Genomic DNA, 24,186 nt, shown 5'->3' with positions numbered 1-24,186 from the left:
TCCATAACGTTAATTATATTCTATTAAGGAAGTTTACTTACAGTTTCTCAAAACTACAGCTGACTTTTGGAATTCATCATAAACAGGATTTAAGTTCGGAATTTGTAAGAAGGAAATACCTGATACTGTGTTCCTCACTTTCAGTTTGTGATCTTACAAATGCACTGGCTTCTTGTTATCATCATTCCAATGGAGAAAGATTTTAGAGTGAGTGAGTGACTTTAGTTTTACACAGCACTCAGCAATATTCCAGCTAAATTAGACACAACTTTGAAGGTGTAAGCCATGATAAATCTTGTCGTGTGGCAAGCAACTCAACTGATCATAACGTAACCTATCATAGAAAACATACGAAATGAAATGAAACATTAGTGATAGTGTTTCCATGAATTTATAAACTGTAATGTGGCAATTCTGTGAAACCACAAACTTCAAAGGAGATAGAGGCTGGCACATGTCAGTCAGGAATCTGACAAATTTCCTTCTTTAAGTGTTCTCTTGCCAAGCACCAGAACTGCAGCTGGTTCGTATCTGGGAATACTCAATAAAAAGATCAGCCAAGTCTACTGGTACCAAAACACTCTCGTTTTCATCTTCTTGCTTGTAATTTTTGTCTTCAGGAACATAACGACAGTACTTAGCTTGTCAATCAAGGACATACTTGTGAAGACATCATCCTTTTAATTCCATTCTCTTCAATGGGCTGTTTTCTACTGGGTTGTAAGTTCAGATTTCAACCTGGAGCAAGTTCTGGCTTGATTTGGTTGACACCTACTGAACTGGGAAAGGTTTAAGACATCATTCGATCACCAGAAAGTGAACTCAAAGTGCATACCAGGTTTCTTGCCAATTTTTACAAATGTGAAATGTACTCATTAACAATTTCCAAAAGGAATTACTGACACACCACAATACGCCTTTTTAAGCAACACATATTGCAATACTGTTTTTGGATAACTGATATATTTGGTAAAACATTATTACAGACTGTCATTATCTGCATGAATGACATGATAAACAGAATGTTACATTACCTCTGTGCTTTAAGATAAAATCAACACAGACTTTCTGACCTCTGACGTTTAAGATTGAATTGACCAACTAAGCTTTGAAGTTTAAAATTGAACTCACCTTTCTTCATATGTAACAGAACGTATCAATAGGAAAGTATCCTTAACTGTACAACTTATATTTTTGAAAGGATTTTAGCAAAGTCATATTATTTGATTCTAGGGCTTTAGCTCATATAAAAAGGATCCTTCTGTATCACTTACAAAGATTTTAGCTCCCAAACTTATCACAATACCTATTGTAACGTGAATAACCAGTATGATAGTATATTCCAGTACTATTTATTTGCAAATACACAGCTCTAGGATTTACTGTATACACAGCTCTAGGATTTACTGTATACACAGCTCTAGGATTTACTGTGAACTGCTTCACTGCAACAGATGTTGAGTGGGTGGTGATTGGGAATGAGAACCTACTTCTAAAAAGAAGATGTTACAACAATTGCAAATCAACTTACAAAAAGGTTCAGCATAGTCCTCCTTGGCTATCTTGCCCTCAGTACGTCAACCTCATCTGACATTGTAATATCTAAAACTTGGAAAATCTATAGTTTGATGTGTGATCATGGGTACTACTTAAAACCAGTTCATAAATCTATTCACTTTATATCTGAGACGGTCGGGACAAGAGGACTTCCCTTAAAAATCTATGCCCATCCCTTTAAATAAGTGATCTTAGAATCTCACTTCATAAATCTACTTTCTTCAAATGACTAATTATTTGGGATATCCGAAATTCAATTAACAATTGTGCAATCACCGTGACCCTCTTATATAGTGATGATCAAGCTTGAAGGCAGGCAAACCTATGGCTGATTGTGTAAGCAACAATTCACCTCCCATCATGGCACACTCAATCAAATGACAAGTTCAATTTGAGTTTTTGAGGTGTTTAAAAACAAGGAAATGTTTGAAAAAAATATCTCACATGACTTAAGCCCACTAAAACAATGTATAATGTGAACTAATGCTGGATGTGAGAATTAACTTTGCAATATACTCAACAAAAGACACAGACTAAGGTTTTTCACAATATTTCAAAAATACAAACTACCAACAATCATGGTAAGAATGAGGAACATTTTACTATAGATAATTCTTCCATAACTGATGACATAGTTTACTTAACTTGATGACCATTAACAAACGTTTACCTAAACACTTACTTCAAAGTACACACACTACAAGAAACATGACACACACATTTTTCTTTGTTTTCATAAAGAATCAAAAAGAGACATAATAAAACGTGTTAGTAACTGTAAATTTACACAAATGATCAAAGAAAACATGCTGATGTGTCTGAAGGTAATGACAACACAGATTAAAAAGAATAGATTTAAATGTGACCCACAGAATGAAATGCCCTCATGATACCCTTTCAAGTGGCCCCATATTCATGTCCCCCAGTTTTGTGGAAAATAGTTACACATTCCAAATATGGAGAAACACAAATGAAAGGAAGGGTGACAATGGTTTTAGGTATTATTTTAGCACTATTTCTATTTATGATATTTCTTAAACCCTTATTAGGCCAAAATTTAGGTCCCTTCAGTTTTGTTGAAAGTAGTTTAGTCATTCCAAATATTAAAAAATACAATGAAAGAAAGGGTGACATCTGTTTTACGACCCTTTTTACAGCAATATCTAGTTGGGGACAGTAGAAATGGGCCCCACACATTACATCTATGAGGCAAATCAAACTTGGGCTTTTTGTTTGGTGAGTCAACAGTTTACCCTGTAAGCTTTTCTCAAGAAAGAACAAAATATATCAAGTTTGAAATTGAGTATTAGCTTTGCAACAAGTACACGCAAAAAGTATTTCAATTTAGTCAAAGATAATCTACCCAAATAGAATCAAAAAAGAAGTAAAATATATATGCAGCTTAAATTGAGTGTTAATTTTTAGCAAAGTTGGAATTTGGCAATTCAAATATTTTTTAGAAAAAAAAAAGATATGAAAAAATGACAGCTGGCTAAAAAAATGTTAGTAGAAACAAGACTGTTCGTAGGACAAGTTCATCCAGATTTTATATTGCATCAACCGTCTGACACTGAAGGCACTCAAAAACAAATTTGAATTCGACACACGGAGGTTGGCAAGCACTCTCGGAGCATGCTGGTTTGCAATGTAAGTGGTCCTTCACAAGACAAGGCGACTTCATCTACCATGAGGGAATATTGAGGTTCGACTGGCCTTTGTGCTTCCGGAACTCGCATCATATTGCCAAGAAAAATATGACCAAATCATGCAACAATGTCTCTCAGGAACTTATCAGCCATACAGAACTGTAAGTTGTGTGTGTGAAAAAGAGGTGATGATCAGCAAAAACACTGCATCACGATAGGGTTGGGAAGTCATTTCTATCAATGCTGGTTATACAAAGACCCCTCTGGGAAGAATTATCCAAATTTGTTCCTTCTCTCGCTCATGATTTTGACAAGTTGGATGTCAGTATCGAAGCTTGATGTGTTTTATGTGGACGAACAAAATGGTCTCAATCGACAAAACCTGACGTGCACTCAACATCTTGTTTTATCTCCATCAGTGAGAGAGCTGTGAAATCTTAAGGCTACCTGTTTTTCAAAGGATGTTTTCTTTTGTCAAGAGGCCTGAATTTGCAGTCTATTTGCATGACCTCATGTCAATTTTTGAGGACAGTCTAACACTCAATTTTAAAGGGTAACAAAATGTCAATCTTGGATAAGAAGTGATAATACTTAAGCGGCAAGGTCATATATGTACCATTTCTGTTTCACGATGATTGTTCGTAAAACAATAAGAAAACAATTTCAGGGGGAAAAAAGGAAAAAAAAAATCAATAAACTTGAATGTACTTTCTCTCCAGTTATGATACATCTACACAGGGAATACTTCCAAACTCAGAATTATAATGAAAAGCAAAACATTCCATTCCATTTAAACCTATCTGCAATTGCATCTACCAGGCAATAGATTATGATGGGAAAGAAAGCGCACACCATTTGCAATCCTAGAAGTAATATCACGAACACAGACCCCCAATGAGAATACGTAATGTCTAGTACCAATTTTAAAAGTAGTTTTGCAATTCCCACAGGCAATAGAAAAGAACTGCAATAAAATTTTGACCTTCCTAGTAGCAATAATTACTAGATTATAGATCTAAAGAAGAAAATTAAGAGAATTTGGTGATTATTAGTGACATAGACTGAGGAAGAATGTTTTTTCTAAGTGAACACAGACTCAGCTCATTGTACGAGGGTTGCATTGAATTGATGTGCCTCAATCTTACAGCCTCCCAAGCATGAGCAGAGTCTTAGGTATCAAAGTTTATGAAATAAGAAAGAAATGGACTGGCCGACATTAAAATCTCACATCAGAATGAACATTTTCCAGCAATCATAACAATAAAGTTTTATTAAAATATTCAAACAGAAATGATTTCCATATTTTGAAGTTTTTTCTTAATGCCAGCCATAGTATTCAGCAAAATAACAAAAAGTAGGAAATTTGAAAGAAGTAAACATAAATAATGTATATATACATTTTCAAAAACACTAAAATAGAAAAGAGAAATAATAAAGAATGTATTGAAAAAAGAAGAGGAGTGAAAGGCATACATGGCCACGGGAACAAAGTAGCGCTTTTGGGATGGTAGCAGACAGGGCCAGTTCACGCTGGGGATATCTGTTAAGTCAGGAAATAATAATTAACACCTAAGTGAGCAAGTGAATCGGGTTTAAAGCCATTCTTAGCTTCATTCTAGCCACCTTGCAGCATGGGTCACTAAGAATAGGTTTCAAACCCAAAATCTGACATGATGATTCAACACTTTAACCATCAAACTTCCCGTATGCCCCCTTAAGTGCTTCAGCCATTTCATGGACAAATGACAGACTGTATTCTGTAGCAATTAATACTAAAAGTTTCTTTGTAATCACAACACTTCTTGTTTCAGTTCCAGAAAGTTTTCTGTTTACAATTGTTTGATCTCCTGTCAATAAGTTATGGCAGTTGCAGCAGTTGCGTTTTATGTAAATGTATTATTCATAAAAGTTGTACATCACTTGATTCTTTCATATTATTACAAAATTTGATCTGCTATGTCTTGAGTGAGCGAGTTTAGTTTTACACCGCATTCAGCAATATTCTTGCTATATGGTGGCAGTCTGTAAATAAACAAGTCTCGACGTGACAATCCAGTGATCAACTGCATGAGCAACAATCTACCCAAATGGACCATGCTATGACTTATAAAGCTAATATAAAGGAATCAGGTGATCCTTAACGTTTATTGATTAGTATATTAGAATGTAATTTTACAACTATGACCAACTAATCCCTTTGTGTTTATAGTATACTCTAGCCACATGTTGAATCTATTACTAGTCTTGCTGCTTGGGCTTGGCTGTCATACTTAGGACATGGAAGAATGTAAATCACAGCAACTGAATTTTGTTTTACGCCACTGTCAGCATTATTCCAACTATATTCCTCAGGTGCTTAAACAAGGAAGTGCGGACAAGACAAACTACTCAATGAAACCATGAACATGGCAACAATAAAGACAGACAGCCTGACAACCGATCAGCCAGATGAAAGCATTGGATATCTGGGAGCAATTTTAAAATGCGCATGCTTTCTGCATTTACACTAAAAATATCAATTTTAATTCTTTGTAATAATTACATAACTACTGGAAATTTGATAACAGCTAAGATTAAAAACGTCCAAATGTGAGACCCAAATGTACATTATTTTTTCTTCCTTATACATCTTTGCCCCCAAAGTGAATTCATATTCATTTGGTACAGCAAAGGTTACTATGAAATCAATACTGTCTGCACGTTAGTGTTCAACAAATCTTCCCTGCAAGTTTATACCTTATTCATACCATAACAGTGTCTACAGTAAGATGTAGTAACATTCAGAAACATCCAGAAAATCCATACATTATTCTAGGTAGATATGATATTTATACACCAACAGAGGCATCGCTATTTGCTGTAATTTTCCCCGTTCACCAAATCGGACTATAACGAAAAAATAATTCATGAGTGGTACTTGAAAATATGAAAATAGTCCAGCCATCCAACATATGTGCCGGGTGAACATTTCTTTCTTTTGATGTATGCCATTATATATACACTGTGTCATGGACAATGATTAACAGCAAGGAAATTGCTTAATGCTGGAGACAAGAGTTGAAGATGATTTGCCTCAGTGGGAAGACATGATTTGGTTACAGTATGTAGGACATCACCTCTCACAGCCCCAGGTCATGATCAACTGGTGCGGTATCCCAACTTCGAACGCGGGTGCTGCAACCACTTGAACTGTAAGCCCTACGCTCAGTGTATTTCTTGGTAGTGTGCACATGCTTGGCTTAAATATTATCTTGATTACCAGTGGTCCCCTCCCCACTAAAAATCAATGGATAGTCTATTTCCAGGAACCAAGCGGAACCCCCGGAGAAAGTTTGGAGGATCGGCTCTCATCAGCTAAAAGCAAAGATCGCTCAAGTCTTGGGAATACATCGCTTTCTCATCAAACTTTTATTTCCCTTGTGCTGAACAAGTCTTCCGAGTAGTCTGAAATTATGACACCCTGGGCACTGAAATTGATTATGCTCTGACTACAATTAAATCCACACAAAAGAACAAACTCATGTCACTTGTTGCCAACTCCCTGGTCTATGGAAAAGGTATCTGCAATTTTGGTCATAATCGAGCTTTGGGATTCTGAAAAACATCCCTTACATCTCAAGGGAACGATCAGGAATAATTTTCATTTTATTTGCAGCAATTTCTAAGAGAATTATATAGTGTGATTTTCAGGATAGATGACCCCTGCCTTTAGAGCTCTTAATGTCTATTATATAGACTTCACTTTCTATCAACTTTAATTAAATTTCCTGCAAACTCACGTGTGACAAAGACTAGCACCAGTCACAAGGTGCATGAGAGTGTTATGGTACAATTTCTTCCTTTCAGACACAGTAATTTGGTCTTCACCTTTGTAATATATACTGTACTCGATGACGACAAAGTCAGATGCGATATAATAATGACTGCAAAAGTAGCCTTGTACTTAATGCATTTGCTCATTACTCAGTAATTGCAGGTTCAACTCCCCAAATAGGTTCAAAGTTTGATGACTATGAAAGTAGATATTAAGGATACTGGGACATTGTCAAACTTCACTAATAACATAGGCAGGAGCTCCAGTCTTTTACAATTATCTTGTAGTCTTGTGTATATTCTTAAACGTACATGCATGTTCAATGACGACAAGAATCTAGCTACTCAGATGATACAAATGCCAAACAGAAATATGCTCAGACACTGACCAACTTCAAGTGGCAAAATATGGGTTTGAATTCGTCCCAAGCAGCTGTGCTTGTGAAAGAAAAACTGAATGTTGAGTATGATTTTATGCAGCTTTAGCAATACTCGTGCAATATCACTGCGGGGTACACCAGAAATGGGCTTCACAAATGTGAGGAATTGAAAGCTGGCTTTTGGCATGACGAGCAAACACTTTAACCACTAGGCTACTCAACCATACCACAACGGATGGGATCAAAGTTCTGACCCCCCAAAACGCTCATTATGTTAAGACCTGTTATAAATTTATAGTCTATCATGGGCTTATGAATATCATAACGCTAAAAACATTCAGTGGACTGTGCCCCAATGATCAAGTTTTCATGATGCCAGCATGCCAGCAGTATCAATCACTAGTTTACTTGGTACACACTTGCTGATTTATATGGCTAGAAAACTGTCAAACAATAAACAAATCAATAGGCTCACACCCTTGGAATCTTACGATGACTCCAGGTCCTCAAAACATCTAACACATGTTTCTGACTTAAAGTCTAACATTATAGCTGCGCAGCATTTATGGAAATAAGAATCTGATCTTTAGACTTCATCACCTCAGATAAATATGCATTATAGACACATTGTATCGGAAAATAGGATTCATAACAATTTACATGCCGCAACTATTGGTTGTTGATATGCCAGCCATCTTGCTAGTCTCTAAAGGATGCACACTATCTTCAACTAAACATGATAGATAATGTCAGAGAAATTCCTTTCCTGCCCCGAGATCAAGACAATCTGACTTCAGTAACCCATTCTCATAAAAAAACAATAAGGTTGACTATTTTGGTAACCAAATGCCCAAATTGGCAGTGTCTTTGACGCCCCCTTCTGGAAATGATAATCTTTGTAAAGGAATTAGCTGAATGCTGAAAGAACCTCATAGCATTACTGTCAATGTGCACCAATTTGCATGTCTGATGATGAGTTATCAAGGGACACACACAGTGACTTGCCCAACTATAGGTATCGCCATCTACGTATTGGCCAGACTGCACAGTAAATGCCTACTAAACTCCTTGACAATTCCCAGAGGCAAATACCTATTTCAAATTCCGCCCCATGATGTGACTAAATCGTTTTGGATTAGTAAAGGCTAGGATTAACAGTATCGCTTTGCTAATACGCTTCAACGATTATCCCATGACTGATCTTGTAAAGATGTGGCCTACACAGGTTGATTTAGTAAATTTAATCATCATTTACAAAAACATGCATTTTCTCTTAAAATTGCTCCAATGCCATGAATACAAATTTGATCAATTTAACTCAGATGAAATTTGAGGTTTAATTCAAACTCTGAATGTCTTTGAAGGAACAATTCTACAAGGACTGATTTCAGAAGCAGAAATATGTAAATTAATCAGATGCATTATTGCTAAACTGGTGAATGAATTGATTAATCTCTGCAAAAGTACACTGCACAGAAAATTAAACATATGCATAATTAACCCAAACTGGGGGAATAAATGAATTTTAAAAACAACACAATCACTGCCAATGTACTATGCAAATGTTTGAAGACAAAGCCCATATTACTGACACACTGCTTAAGTATTGTCAAACCTATTAAATATAAAGGACAGTACCCCAGTACCATGTAAATTACTTTATAGAAGTAATCTTTTTTAAACGTAATTTATGTCCATACACATTTTTTTATAGTCCTAACATATGCTCCCTTCATCAACAGTCTTGTCCAGTCTGCTGGCAACCAACCCCATTCACAGCGTGAAGCTATTTAATATCCTGTTCTATCTGTTTTCCCTCAACCAAAGCATTGATCAAAACACTGACACATGACATCCAGCAGGTTTCATTGTCCTACAGTTAAGAAGTAAAGGAGAAGGCGCCCATGAAATATGGATGATTTAAATAAATTAGTTTCTCTGTGATGATGAATTCCAATTTGCATTGTCTGTTTTGATAGCTAGTATCTCGCTCATGACTATAGTATTTTGGTCAATTCAAATTCAATATTTGTAAATTTCAAATATGTTTGGCCATGGAACATGAATGTTTGATGTTCGCATACTTGACACAATTACCTGATCAACTAACCAAAGCAGTCCAGTTGGAATGTGGCCATGTTGATGACAAAAACGATGGTCTCCTGCCAAACAAATCACTGAAAGGGACGTAGCCCAAAAAGTGACTACAAGACCCTGCACTACATTGACAACATGTGATCTGAAATTTCAAGTATGTTACACTGAATTTTAACTAGTCAGCAGGAGAATATAATCGTCTTTGGCTAGCATAATGGTGTGAATTTTGAAGGCTGCTCAATTATGTCATCTTGTAAGCCACTGTGCAGAGTTTACTCTATTAGGATTAAAAAATCCCTTCAGAAACCTGCAGTTACCTACTGAATTGAGATTCATCAAACATATATATTTTAGATTTCACCAAATCCTCAGATCTCCAAAGTAACCTCACACAGAAGTGATTCTAAAACATAAATGAATTAACACTTACCTTTCCTGAAGAACTGAACACAACATTTGCTAAGGACCAAATGTTACCGTAAGTTAAATTTACGATCCTAAGCAAAAGCTGAGTGGCATAATGAATTTAGAGCTCAGGTCCCACAACATCTTACTTAAGGATATACAACTACTGTAAACATAAGACTTGCGTCACTTGTAGTGCTAAGACAGCGACTGGGTACATGGGTAAGAGGTGTATGAACAGATCACAGCAATGGTCAACACTGAAAGCTGAATTGTTTTGACATAGTGTCATTTCGGTTTCCAGCTTGCAGACAAACTGTGAATAGTGAATTTTCTGCATTTTCCAGCCTTCATGTCTGTACCACTCCCGCCTCAAATACTTACGAGATTTCTCCGAATACTTTGAAAGCTTCACGTAACTGGTGTCCTTCAATGTCTGGACTCAGATCCCCAACAAATATGTGAAAGTGTTCTGCAAGAGAAAAGAAACCAAATTATGGAATCTGCACATCTTGACTCACCCCCTCTCTTTCGCAGAGGGCTCATTACCAAAGTAATATCAGGATAACCAGCATCCAATCAAACATGTCCCGTTCCCCCCTCCAAACCTTCCCATCCCGTCCCCAAAGTTACCCACAATCCATTCCTTCTTCAGACCCACCTGGTCCTGGAACTTTTTTTTGCACCACCATCTATCAAATCTTTCATGGAATGAAGTTCACTTTCAAAATCTGTACCTATCGCTAAAGAGAACCTGGTTCTCTTAAACCAAAAAAGAAAAAATTCTCTCCCCGTTTTGGCTAATGGTAGATAGATTTCTTTTTTTCTTCAGTTTTTCTTTTGCATAATTTGGTGGGCAGTATTAATGAAATAAGTAAGACACACATACCATACGTTGATCTTAACCACTCTGAAATGCAGGAAAGAACCTCATCAGTCATAGTAAAATGTGGAAACAACAGAAATGGAACTAACTAGTGCACGAACATCCATGGGGCAAAATGGTCCCAAACTTCAACTCCGTATTTTTTCTCTTTAAAATGTACTCATTATTTCTTGAGAAAAACAATTCAACACACAAACTCAAGTGAATTTATTCCTTTTTGAGTTTCCATGTCTTTAACAGATATTCCCAGTGGAAATTTGACAAAGTTAATCCCAGTGTCTAGCTGCAGAAAGATGTTCATCAGCTTCTGAAGTTGTTTGTAGAATATCCTGTTCAAACCCATAAACTGAGCGTAGTTGATCACAATCACAGATTTCCATCACGTCAAATTTCCACAGTGTTAACTCAAAACATGGATTAAATTGATGTTTAGTTTCATCGTTGGTTTTATTAGTAAACAGTTTAACGGAATTAGGGCAAATTGAAAACAATAGATGGTCCTTGGGCATAGAGGTAAAGAAACTGTGCACCTTTAGACACAAGATGATAATTTCTCTTTCAAGAAACCAATGTGGGTCCTTATTCTGGAATAAAACTGCACAAAAAACAGAGAATAAAACCAGCATCACAAAATAACACGCTGAAAGTAAACCCTATATTAATACACAAAACATCAAATATCACTATTCAATGTCCTTGTCACCGGCTATGAAGAAATCTGTCAAACGAGATAGACCACACTAACTAAAGACGACAGAGAACCAATCTTCAGCTTTGCAGAGTACCACACTTGCATATGTTGCTTAGTCTAGCTTTCCTCCCCATCAATCTAACGCCTGTGAGCAGATTGGCTCTTGGCAAGGATCGCGACCTTGTCTGTTCAATATTATCTCACTAATGGCTCTAAACAGTCTAAATGTTTGGACACAAAGATCAGATGAGGCGCAGGTGAAAGCTATTGGTGACAGAATAACCTCCATGATTCCAGACACAGCAGGACTAATATAGACCCATCACTGCCAACCAACATGTTGGGGATAGATCCAAAGCAATCTTAAGCATGTTGTGGAGAGTTCTTGAAGCCTGAATTACACACAGCTTCATCAAACACCATCAATCACTTTCTTAACTTGCTGTAGCAATGTATTGAAGATGCTGGGTGATAAAATGAAATCTCTAGAGATTATTGGGAAAATTCAAATTGAAATTACATCCAAATTGGAATCATATATCCATTGAAAGACCTATGGAGAATGTTGTGGCAAATATCAGTTTCCAGTCAATGTTAGCATCAGCAACACCTCAACACAACAGGCTCCTTATGAATACCTATCCATACAAGATAGGCAAAATATTTGTTGAAGATCATTTCTGACACTTTACTATGTCTGCTTTCATCCAATCCTTTCTTCCAAATTTCTTTTAATTCAATATATTTCAAAAGCACGAGTTTTCATTTGCACCTTTAAGACTTTGAAAAGGTTAAGGATGGGCATACTGTGATCAATTATACATGATGTTTAAGTTTTAACCTAGTCTGTCAAATAAAACAGCCGTGAGCTATTTGCTGATGTGGTTTCAACACCCGTTGTGATCACAGTTGCTGATAATGAGGTGGTCAAAATGATTACAAAGAAAACAATTTGTGATTATTGGACTTGACATTCACCGAAGTAAATTAAACTCTGCATGAAGCATAACAGGCTGGCAACAAAATTACACCATTATTTGCAGAGTCCAACACCACTAGCTTGACATCACATTTGTGCTCGTACTTGCTGATCAAAGCAAGTGCATTTATTTGTTTTATAAATGCTTCTGTTAGCTCCAAATCAGCAAAGCATCTTCTTTTAGATTTGTATTTTAAAAAACCCACCAATGTTCAGAGTTTCAAATTAAAGGAGCATAGTACTCCTGTGGTCTTCACAAGGTATCCTAATCATAGGTAATTTTTAACAATGAGTTAGTGAGGTTAGCTCAGCTGGATTTCACTTTGTGGCTACATTTTCAGCACGCATTGATTTGAAATTTCAAACAAGATATATTTGTTCCAAAGTTCACGTTTTAGTCACCAAATTTCAGGCTGGTTTGATGGACATTGCAGCAGGTTTTCAATGATGAGTCTACTGAACAAGGCCCATAGGAGCCTCTGGTGTCTTTACTGTATAAAGTGTTCATTTGACTTCTGTGATGCTTACTGGGAACGAGGCAGTTTCCCTCGTTAATTCAATTTGGACGATTTTCGATCCTATAATCAACAGCAATCTTCAGAAGGCAGATTTTTTTTACAGCATGTAATAATGTTATAAATACTGATAGACTAGAACGAGAGAGTTCGCAGGAAAGAATTGATTGACGACAGATCAAAGGTGTTATTGACAAGCTTTTAAAACAAACTCCAATTTGGCTTCATCCTATTGCTTTCAAACATTACGAATTAGAGGGATATGAAAAACATGCGATACAATGCTTGTGTATTGGTTTGGACAATGAGCCTTCACAAACAGCTACAGCAGACACAACAGATTAAATCCAGCTGTATATTCCTTAACTGAATCAGTCTATGACCCTCAAAGCCTGCTGCGACTTCAGAAAAGCTGTGCTGAAAGATTACCCTCAGAATAAAATCTACAGGAGAACTAGATCTAATTGGTGATCAACTAACAGCTAGGGCTGACTGCACGATGGCTGTGTTTCAAATCACTTCTAACGTGGATGTATTGGCAGGCCAGTCCAATCGCCAGCTCTCCAACTCTCATAATTGAAGATAAGTTACTTTCCACAAGGGAGAGATAAATCGTAATATATGGAGGACAAAGGTTTTATTACACCCTCTATTGGTTATTCTTGGAACTGAAAACCCCTACAATGCAACGGTACAAGTAATCATGGCGGATTACCATATCTGCGAGTGCTCGGTGACCAATCTTTGGCTCACATACTACCACCTCTAGAAATCCCCTCTTAATGACCGGCATAAGCCTGATATGCAATCACTCCATTGGAAAAATGAGGAGGTTTTAACGTGAAATTAGCATGGCAAATATTTTGGTCAAATCAAAATAAAGTGACAATAATGCTATTGCTAACGGCAGAATTAGGAAATTTTCTGATCACATAATGACAAAAAGAAAAATTTCAAAAGAATTTGAATATCCTCAAGCTCAGTCTTGAGAGACTTTTAGTGTGATTTTAGTCAAGGGAGGCAACTCTCCTTCAAGACCATCCTTCTACATGCGGATCTCAATTGTCTTTAAACCTGATTAGGAATCAAATGCATCATTGACATGGTTGTATTATAAATGAAGAGACGTCTTAGAAATAAAAACGGAGATCAGGAAAAGCAGATTTTGAGTGATTTGAACAGAACTCACAACAAATTGAGAAAACGTTAATCAAACTTTACTATTCATTTGAAAATTGTCACCTTTGTCATGACTTTTTCGAGAAATTTCGTAATCTAAGTGCTTTAGGCTACTTTGAAATTCAAATTAGAAAAACACTTTTTTGAGCATGAACCCGTGAGCAATTTGTTGGCTTTAATTAGCTTTGCCTTAGGCTTAAAGAGCGAGGGCTCCTGCAATAATTCATAAGACAAACCATTTCTCGAGGGGTAGCAAAATTCTACAGTTATTTCTTCACTTAGTACAGAATACGACAAGCCAAAACCTTGCTGGGGATTTCCCAAGCTGATTAATGAATAATTAACAATCAATCAATACACTCATCCTGAGAGCTACTGGAAAATTTTGATAGGCAAAAATTCCCTATGGTGTGAAATGGATAAGTTATGCATCGGCCATCTGAACGAATGGCAAAGAGGTTGAATTTTCCCCGCCGATGGCAATTTTCATGTGTCAATATTTGCCACGTAATAGATTATATTTAACTTCCCAAGTGTCTCCAATCTTGAACGAAAAACACAATTTTGGATTTGAAATGTGAGAATTTGCAAAATCATCTTTGTAATCACAAGACTGCGAAGTACTGGAGCGAAGACTGGATCAGGAGGCGGGCCAATGTATCTTTTTTTCAAAATGATTAATGTGTGCCAACATTTCAGTTGATATTTTCCCCTCTATAAAACATTAGATATATGCGATAGGGAAAAACCCAGAGATATTGAATTTCCTCAGCCATAAACTTTACTCCCAATTTTTGTCTTGACGAATCTAGCAATGCTACTCATTGCAACGCAAATATTTTAACACAGTACAAATCCTGAAAAACATTATTTCCGATTACCATGGATAGAAAATCATTATTCTTTAAACGCCATAACAGAATTGGCAAAATAACGCATAAAGAATTCCTTCATGGGATGACATTCAAACTCGCAGTTATGCAACAACAAAGTGATGCTCTGGTTAATGTAACAGCATAAGACTTTGCCACTGATTTTATTTCATCAAACAAAACTGTGATGTAAAATTCCAAAATACCAAAATTGTGCTAAAAGCAGCATCAAAGAAAAGCGTATCATCTGTTGTAACTTTATCAATTAATGAAGCCTACAGAAGAAACTACTGGCTTCATCAGGCTGTCCGGCCCAACGACCAGAAATAACAAGCGCTGATATGGAAATCAATGCATTCGGTGGTTGAACCAAGTGCGCAAACGTGAAACTTCCGTTTCTGGAAGCAGACAATGTTAACATACAATCTACTTCCTACTTAAAATGTTCAAAGGACAAGTCTGACCATTGGCAAACACGTGATGAAGTGGCTTGGTAACAATGGTGCAAACATGCAATGACTTGAACAAGAGTAAAATCAAAGGTCATTTAAAAAACTGACGACCAACTTATCCGTTTGACAGTATCTAGTGATTAAAATTGTAATGGGGTCCTGGATCATTTAGATTTTATAGCATTTGAATTTAGGGCCCATTAATGTTTAACATAAAGGTTACATAAAGATCCCTACTGTCAAGCTTCATTGGAACCAATATTCAAACATTAGATCAATAATGGCAAGCATTTACTGACGTCAAAAGATGTACTGCATGTTGCATCAGCAAGCAGTCTCAATGGGATTCAAACCACCCATGAGACATCAAAACACAGAGAATGTGAACTACCTTTCAGCTGAGTTAGTCCTGGCTTAATCTAAAAGATCAATTTGTTTCTCAAAAGGTCAAATTATGTTTGAAAAAGATTCACTGGTTCAAATTGAGCTGTCAACAGTCTGACTGAATAACTACAGTAGTTGTACTCTTCATGTGCGTGATCATTTATTAATCAGACATTTTAACATTAATGATATGCAAGGTGACAAATTTAAAATGATCAATGAAGCACCTAAGTCTTGGTGTCAACTTCCGAGTTATAATGATGTAATGATCTGTTGGAGGACTCCTGAAGAGCCTTCGGTCTAACTGTAAAGTGCTATTGGACATAATCAGTATATTATTCTCCCAGCTTCACAGACATGAAACAGCTCGGAGGATTCAGCTGTTGATGATCCTACTTTTCCGGCGAGAAACGTCTGAACGCAAACTGTAATAAGGCGTAACTATGTCTTAAAAGACAGATTTCAAAAGGTCAAGTCTCCAAGATGAAAATGAGTCCTGTGTATAGCAACAATTCTAACTGGCGGAATGACAGACCCGTCTCGTGAGACGCAGCCCCGCTTCGATGTGCATGTAGGGAGCCCCCACCAGGTGGCGGGTGACACTGAGGCTAATTACGCTGGAGATGCGTGGAATACCAGTCAAGACACCTCGGCTCATCAGGTTGTTGGCCAGACACACCAAGATTTGACCTAACTGGACACAAGGCCTGCACAATCGACTGACCATTGACAATGAAAATCTTATTACGTTGCAAAAAAAAATCCTTTGAACCCTCGAAGAGAAGACATTCATGGCTGAGTTCTTGGAAAGAAAAGGACGTGGGACAGAATCTAATTTGAAATACACTTGAGAAAAGCCAGTTGAATATCCTACTGTAGCAATGAACGTCTTTCCTTTCAGAAAATACAGAAGAAATTAAATTGAAGGGCTCAATACTTCTTCAATACTTTCTTGTCTTGTCATAAAATACCATTTTGGTTGATGATTTCCAGAAAACATGACTAAGATACAACACATATTTCATTCAAACTGATGATAATACACAAAAACGATATCATAAAAATACATACCAGTTTCACTGAATTATTTGCAGGTTTGACAGATAACCTCTATAACAGTTTTATAATTAACAGTAATTTAATTCAATGCAGAAATCAAGCACAATAAACTGTTTGAACTAACAAATCATCCTTGTAATTCACCAAAATACAATTTACATCCGGCTTCAATAATTTGTGGTGAAAATGTCGGAATTAAACCTCTACTTGTGACAACAAATCAATGAACTGGATGAGTGGTGATAGGAGAGCCACCAAGAAGAGAACTCATGACATACTAAATAAGCCATGAAAGCTGCTTCGCACAAAATGCCCTTTCCTCTGTAACAGCTTTGAACAGATTCCAACCAACAAAAGACTTGCCAGGACCCACGTCTTTGTTGTAGAGAGATGTCGAAACCTCCTGCAAATGATAGACTCTCTGGAGGCAAACCTTACAAATGGCCACACTTCGAAAGTTTTTGTCTTTCTCTGGGTAGTCATAAACTTGTCCAGGCTCAGATAAAACTCTGACATGGATTCGTTTTTTAATTCCACCTGCTGCATATTTTTCTTTCATTGGGCTTCATGCAGCACAGGGGATTAAATTATGAAACAGGTCTTTTATGGAAATTGCCTGTTCGGTGGAAAGACACAATTCCGGACCTGAAGTTAAGGCACTATACAAATGAGGCAGCCTTTCGTGAAAGGCGACAAAGATGAAGTGCTCGGCATGCACGTTGCCCATATGATTTGAAGCAATATGTTATTCTCAACAGTGTCCCATGATGAGAGATCCAACTGACCCCATGAGATAGGTTTCTTAAAGCCTCCTTTATCGTAATGTCAACAAGAGGCAATTCATTACGTTAAGCTTTGGTCATAAGAAACTACAGGGAAACCATAAAATAAATCACTCTTATCTCTATTGATGTGTTTTGTAATCATGTCTCTAATTCAAACAAGGGCAGGAATAATGAAATTGATGGTTATTATGCTAGAAGGCTATGAAAACTCTTTAATGTTGCCATGAAACTGTGCTTTAAAGAATCAAGTTGTACACATCTCCACCATTTCAGACCTGGGTTTTGGATTCGAGAAGTAATCCTAACAATACAAACGTTTCAATTCTCTGTTCAAGCAAGTGAATATAGTTTTATGGAACTTTTAGACATATTTTTGGAATATCAAACCTGATGTGGTATTGGACTTTACACATTATACCCATCTGGGGAGTCGAACCTGGTTGTGGGTGTTACAAGCCAACCACTAACTACCCTTCCGCCTCTTACTCGAGAGAGTGAGTTTACTTTTAAGCTGCACTTTGCAATATTCCAGTTATATGGCAGTAGTCGGTAAATAATCGAGTCTGGACCAGGCAATCCATTGATCAACGGCATGAGCATCGATCTGCGCAAATGGCAACCAGTGACATGATTGTGTCAGCCAAGTCAGTGAGTCTGACCACCCGATCCCCTTATTGCCACTTATGACAAGCATAGTCGCCTTGTATGGCAAGCATGGGTTGCTGAAGGCCTACTCATTCCCGGACCTTCATGGCCTTTCTTACTTGATGTTACACTAGAGGTAACAATAACCACGGAAGGATCACTTCTTAAGAGGACCCATGTTACTTGTTCCTTTTAAACACTTGAAATAAAACCTTTAAGTATTTTGAAAATTGGTCTTAAAGAAGGACTTCCCACTTAAACTCTTCATCCCTAATCCATGTACCAATAACACATAAGAAATTAAGTAAGTAGAATCAGAGCAGAATTTCTGACAAGTGTCAAATTGAATCCATTAACCAAAAAAAAAAAAGATTGAAATGATGAGGAAATGAATTGAAAAGAGTTAATTTTCCAGACAATCTGCTTGAATAAGGCCAACGCCATCGAGGTTACCTCCTGTCCAGGACAATACAGATAAATGGAAAAGATTACTTGGCAGCGTGGAAAAAATCTAATTGAAATAAAAGAATCCTGGGCTCCAGCTTCTGGGGAAAAAACACCCTATGTGAGGATTGGCGGGCAATTTCCTTAACTTCATTAGAAAGAGATCAGGGCCTAAGATGCAATTCATCATTACAGTAACAACCTGAGCATAGAACATGCTACAAGAAAGCATAGCAATAGTTCCTGGCAGTCTGGGGCACAATCAATCTCCAAGACCAGTTCTACAATGCCTTCCTGGAGGGAAACAGCCACAGGCAACAGTGACACAACCAAATTAAGGGTTGTACCTTCAAAATTACCACCCTGTCAACACTTGTTGACCAAGCTTGAGTTTTCTTAGGGCAGGAAAAAACAACAGCTAGTTGTAGGGCTGAAATCATGAGAAACTGATCTCTGTTCCAAGGCTTGATTTCTATGTTTTTGTTGACACATGGTTCAAATCTTCAAATAAGCAGGTGTCTCATGACTCATTGACAAGTAGGTTCTGTGAGGAGATGATAGCATGCCATGGGGTTAGGTTTTATTGTTTGTAATCCATACGAAATCTTACACCATTTTTCTTCCACTACCAGGATTGACTTGAAGTTGGAATGCAGACTCCCCAGTTCTAGGGGTATATTATCATGCAAGCAGTGTTGTAACCACTAGCCAGAAATGTTCATCTTTAGAAACAACTTACTGACTAAAACTACACCATATGCAATATATCAAAATTAAATACTGATTTTTCAACACAGCCTTAGAATTAGAGCCTTAGGGTCAGGGTTGGAGAATAGGGATTTAACATGAAGTGTAAATCCCCAAAGTCTCCAGCGTGAAGGGTCTCAATCCAGAGAGTGGTGTTAGTATTACTTCATTACATTAACACAAACTTACTCTAGTCAATATGTTGAGGTAGCTTTACAGACCAGAACACCTCATACTGTGGACAGTCATAAATTCTCATTCCGTGGCAATACTAGTCTGGTTTCACCATCAAGGAATAAATGATTAAATCTGTCAAATGGGGCTGAACATGAGGTCACTGCCCTATAATAAACTTGGAAGTACTGGTACATTTTAGTCTGTGTGTATGGTTGTGTTCAATTACTTTTGGCATGAAATGGCATGGATGCTCCATTCTGAAGCTGGGGTCTAGTTCCAGGAATACATCCTGCTGAGGTGTCCTGATGAGGGCTAATGAGATAGACATTCAATTAATATCTAACCAAGGCAATAGCTCCCAGCTGTTGTCTGTTTTTTTCCTGTTTTTCCAAGCCTAATTTATTAAATTATCATTAGAACATACAACAGAGCGCTCTACAAAGAATTTACCATACCAGGTTAGTTGCCACTCAACCATGGTGTTTCAAAATCAAAGGAAAACAGTATGATCAAGTTTGAACTAAAATCAATATGCTGAATTAACTTTCCTATTTGCACTATGCATCAGAAAATGTACAGCCAGATACAGACCTGTCTTTCTGTATTTCGAGTGCAACATTTCATATTGTGTTTTGTAGATTTATTATTTGAAAAATTGAAAACAGTTATCATGATTATCTGGTTCTCCAAAAACAACTCTGAATTTGATGTGACACATCAAATATCATCTCACACACCTTGCTCTTCAATCAAAATGCTGTGCAATTTAATCAAATCAAAATACAGTTTACTTAAACTATATTGCTGTTTAATGTACTGTATGAAAACAGAAGTTACTGGAAACATATAAGTCTGTATACAGAAAAGTTGTGAAAGTTTTAATGCCTCTTTAAGCAATATTGCTTACTGTTCCAGTAATAGTTGCTGACTCAGATATGGCTGTTGTTACATTTATGTGAAACACACCCTAGCTTTCTTGCTTGACATGTAAATGCCATAACCAGAAGACCAATGTCCCATCAGTAGAATATAAAACATTCATGTCTGTAAGATTTCATTTTAAATTATCCTTTATGTCAAAAGTATCTGATAACTCATGAAGTTTCACCTTAGACTGACATTTCACAAACATAAAATGATGCCTCACTAAAACATAATAAAAAGAAAATGGCATTATTGTTCAAATTATCTGAACTTGAGGATTAGTTGTGCTAAATGGAATGCAAAGGAATGGTTTACAAAGAGGAAATGGATGCCAAAACTACTTGTCTTGTGAGGGTTCTCCACCATCAAACTCTATTGTGGAAACACTGAATCATCAGGAAAGATTGGTGGATTCAACTTGAACAGTTATAGTGAGTTTTCTTTTATGCTGGTTTTAGCAATATCAGTTGTATCATGGTGGGGGGCAACAGAAATGTGGGGAATGACAACTTAATCTTCAGCATGACAAGTGAACACTTAATCCACTAGGCTGCCCAACTGCCCTCTGAACAGTCATGGAACTGACTGGGAATGCAATGGAGGAAAAATGCCTTTAATACTATTACACACCACGTAGGTAAACCATTAGTGTGTAGGTTACAACTTACACAGGATGCAAGTCAGAATTTGTGACTATTACCCACATAGACCAAACACCAGGGCAGCCAAGGGAAGCAAGTCTGAATAGTAAGTTGTGGCAAATTGGACTGAAGGGCTTTGGTGAGCTAGTAAGCATGGTTTAGGCCGCTTTTAGCAACATTCCAGCAATATCACAGGTGGGGAATATGAGAAATGGGCTTTACATATTGAACCCATCCTGGAATCGAACCAGGGTTCTTGGCGTTTTGAGCGAACGCTTTTACCACTAGGCTACCCCACTGCCCCCTCAAGAATATCAATAAAGTGAATGATAAAGTCTATGTGGTGATGTATGGACAGTTTATGCCAATCTGTGTCATGGATTCACCCAATTCCATGCTATTAAAGGAATCATGGCAACAGCCTCAGGGAGCAGATTATGACAAATATATTCTGATGCATTCAAATGAAACTAAGATGACCATTTTGAAATGCACATACTCTATAGACATCCATGCCATGAATACGTACACTTAAAGAAAGTCAATAGTCAGCTAAGACTGAATGTCGAAGAAATGCTCATTTTTAGACCAAGGGCTACGAGTATAAATATTCTGGTAAGTAGACCATGAACTGTCTATTGGTCATATATCTCTTTATGACTACCATCAGAATAAGTCTGAGATTCCAAATCATTGGCCTTGAAACATGAGGTAGGTGAATGCCATTATATATAAAACAAAAAAACCCCGCCAGATATAGAGCGACCACTTCAGATTAACTTGCTCATGCTAATTATAGAAGCTTGATTAGAAGACGTATCTCTTGTGTTCCTGGATTACAAATCTCATCACATGGAAGAGCTCAGAGGTTGTAGTCATGCACAGAATAATCAATAAATGAGAAGAAAACAAATAAACTCAACTTGTCCACACCACTTTCTCATCCCCCCTCAAAAACCCCCCACATCCCAGCATTCATTCCAGTCTGACTGAACCGTTCAATTCACACCTCCATGAAATGTAGGAGGGTTGACATGGATTAAAATTGACACAGAAAAGCATGGCCTAACAGAGTCCAGGCTAAAAAAGTTGTGAAAATTTTCCAATATCTTTTCACCGAGAAGAATGATGGATGTTGGATAAAAATCTTTGGAAATCACTTTTTTTTGTGGGGAAAAGTGATTTAAATGTCAGTGACATATTGCGCCAATCCATCAATAGATGACTGTTTGGTTGGCCACTGATTGCTTTCAAAATCTTCCTATCCATAATGAAGACCATACCAAGGACAAAAACTTGAAATTAATGCTGAACAGGACGCTTCAAAGCAACACAGAAAGCATTATATTCAATGATTGTGTTTCTCTCTCTTCCTGAATTCTGACACGTATTGGCATCTATAACGGAATATGGCTGCAAATGTGTAGAATTTGGAGACGGACTGGTCAGAATTAGACTCTAAACCAGAAAATCTGTTATGAACAGCTCGGAAAATAAATTAAGGTGAGCGCTGTCTTTTTTGCCATGCATCGTCCATTTTGTAAAGTAATAATTGCAGCGACTGAAAAATTGGTTATTGAAAATAATGGGATATGCTGACCAATAAGACTTGATGAAATACACCTTGAACCTCTTCAGAAAATTAAATCATGAAAAACATACTGCTGTGTTTGAAGTTAGAGTGTGCTTTCAAATATTGTTTCTTGCAGGAAAACATCAGCCTGTTACATGGATGAACATCAGTTGTTGTCTATAGGAAGGATATGTTGATGTTTTCTCATCACAGAAAATATATATCTTGCTTTGCCCTTCAACAAAACCCAGGGCATACTAACCTCAAAGAAGGATTTATCAGGACAGAGATATTAGAAGTTAACAAAACATATTGTGACAAAGAAACAAAGCTGAAGAAAAACATGCTTAGATTTGGGATGAACATGTGTTAGTATTATGTAGATATAGCGAGACATGTTAAAGTAAACACAGATACATGTGAATATATATATGTAAGACACAGAAAAATGACTGCAGTAAGGCCATGAAAAGTTCATGAATGTTCATAATGTGGGTCATAATTGCATAATGACAATGGGATTGTTTTCATTCATATTTTGTTCATGGATAAAGAAATTCCATCGACCAAAAGAAACTGTTAATGTTAAGAGACAAATATTAAAAGTGTCTGACATTTTACTCTTCATTGTCCACTGATGAAAAAACACAAAATATACACCATCAGAAAAAATTCCACTGAATTTCATGGCCTTACATATGATGAGAATTAAGCAATATGATGGCAATATAATCAAACCTGCAATATTTTAAAGTCAATACTTCACCATTAACACATAGTAAAATTCAAGCGACTCGTTTAGTTTCCATAGCAACAGGTTGTAATATGGAGAAACCATTTGAAATCATTTTGTTACAATGTAAGACCAAAACTGTCACAAAATCAAAGGCATTTGCAAGTCTATGTTCACAGCACAGGCTGTCAACTGTGAGTACCACTGGAACAAGTGGAAATTGGATTTTCTGAATTTCTCTAACAGTATGAATAATAATATCCTTCAACAGCTTTAAAACATCTTGTAAATAAGAAAAGATCTATTTCACTGGTGGAGTAAAGTATTCTAATTTATGTATGAATTGTGGTCGACTGAGAAAAGCTTTGTGCTCCCAGAACCAGCTATTTCCTAACACTCAGTTTCCTCTTCCACATGTGTCAATTCACTCAGGAATCAGTTCCTTGATTCAAATCGCTAAACTACCTGGCTTTGAATTTGCCGTGTTTTCATTCTCAACTCTCTCCTGTGTGCAATTATACCGAACATTTTCAAGCATTTCTTATCTACATAACAAGGAGAAATTTCAGTTTGTTCTCATGAGAAATGAATGGTTTTGTCTC

General features: G+C 36.9%; 1 protein-coding gene across 14 annotated transcripts in view; it reads right to left on the bottom strand.

Annotated features, from left to right (window-relative positions):
- LOC137265983 (nucleolysin TIAR-like) overlaps positions 1-24,186 on the bottom strand; it is a 202,271-nt gene that overhangs the window by 45,652 nt on the left and 132,433 nt on the right. For 7 of the 14 annotated variants that reach the window (XM_067801475.1, XM_067801473.1, XM_067801471.1 and 4 more), the window contains 2 exons: positions 10,788-10,808; positions 10,283-10,370 (listed from right to left, as the gene is read on the bottom strand). In XM_067801475.1, coding sequence (XP_067657576.1) covers positions 10,283-10,370; positions 10,788-10,808 — 109 coding nt within the window. The remainder of the gene's footprint in view (positions 1-10,282; positions 10,371-10,787; positions 10,809-24,186) is intronic. The other 7 variants (XM_067801474.1, XM_067801478.1, XM_067801476.1 and 4 more) reach the window with 1 other exon arrangement.

This window comes from Haliotis asinina, chromosome 15 (genome assembly GCF_037392515.1).
Source record: "Haliotis asinina isolate JCU_RB_2024 chromosome 15, JCU_Hal_asi_v2, whole genome shotgun sequence".
In the NCBI taxonomy this organism is placed as follows: domain Eukaryota; kingdom Metazoa; phylum Mollusca; class Gastropoda; order Lepetellida; family Haliotidae; genus Haliotis; species Haliotis asinina.
The sequence above is the reverse complement of the archived record's forward strand: the minus strand, read 5'-3'. Positions and strand labels throughout refer to the sequence as shown.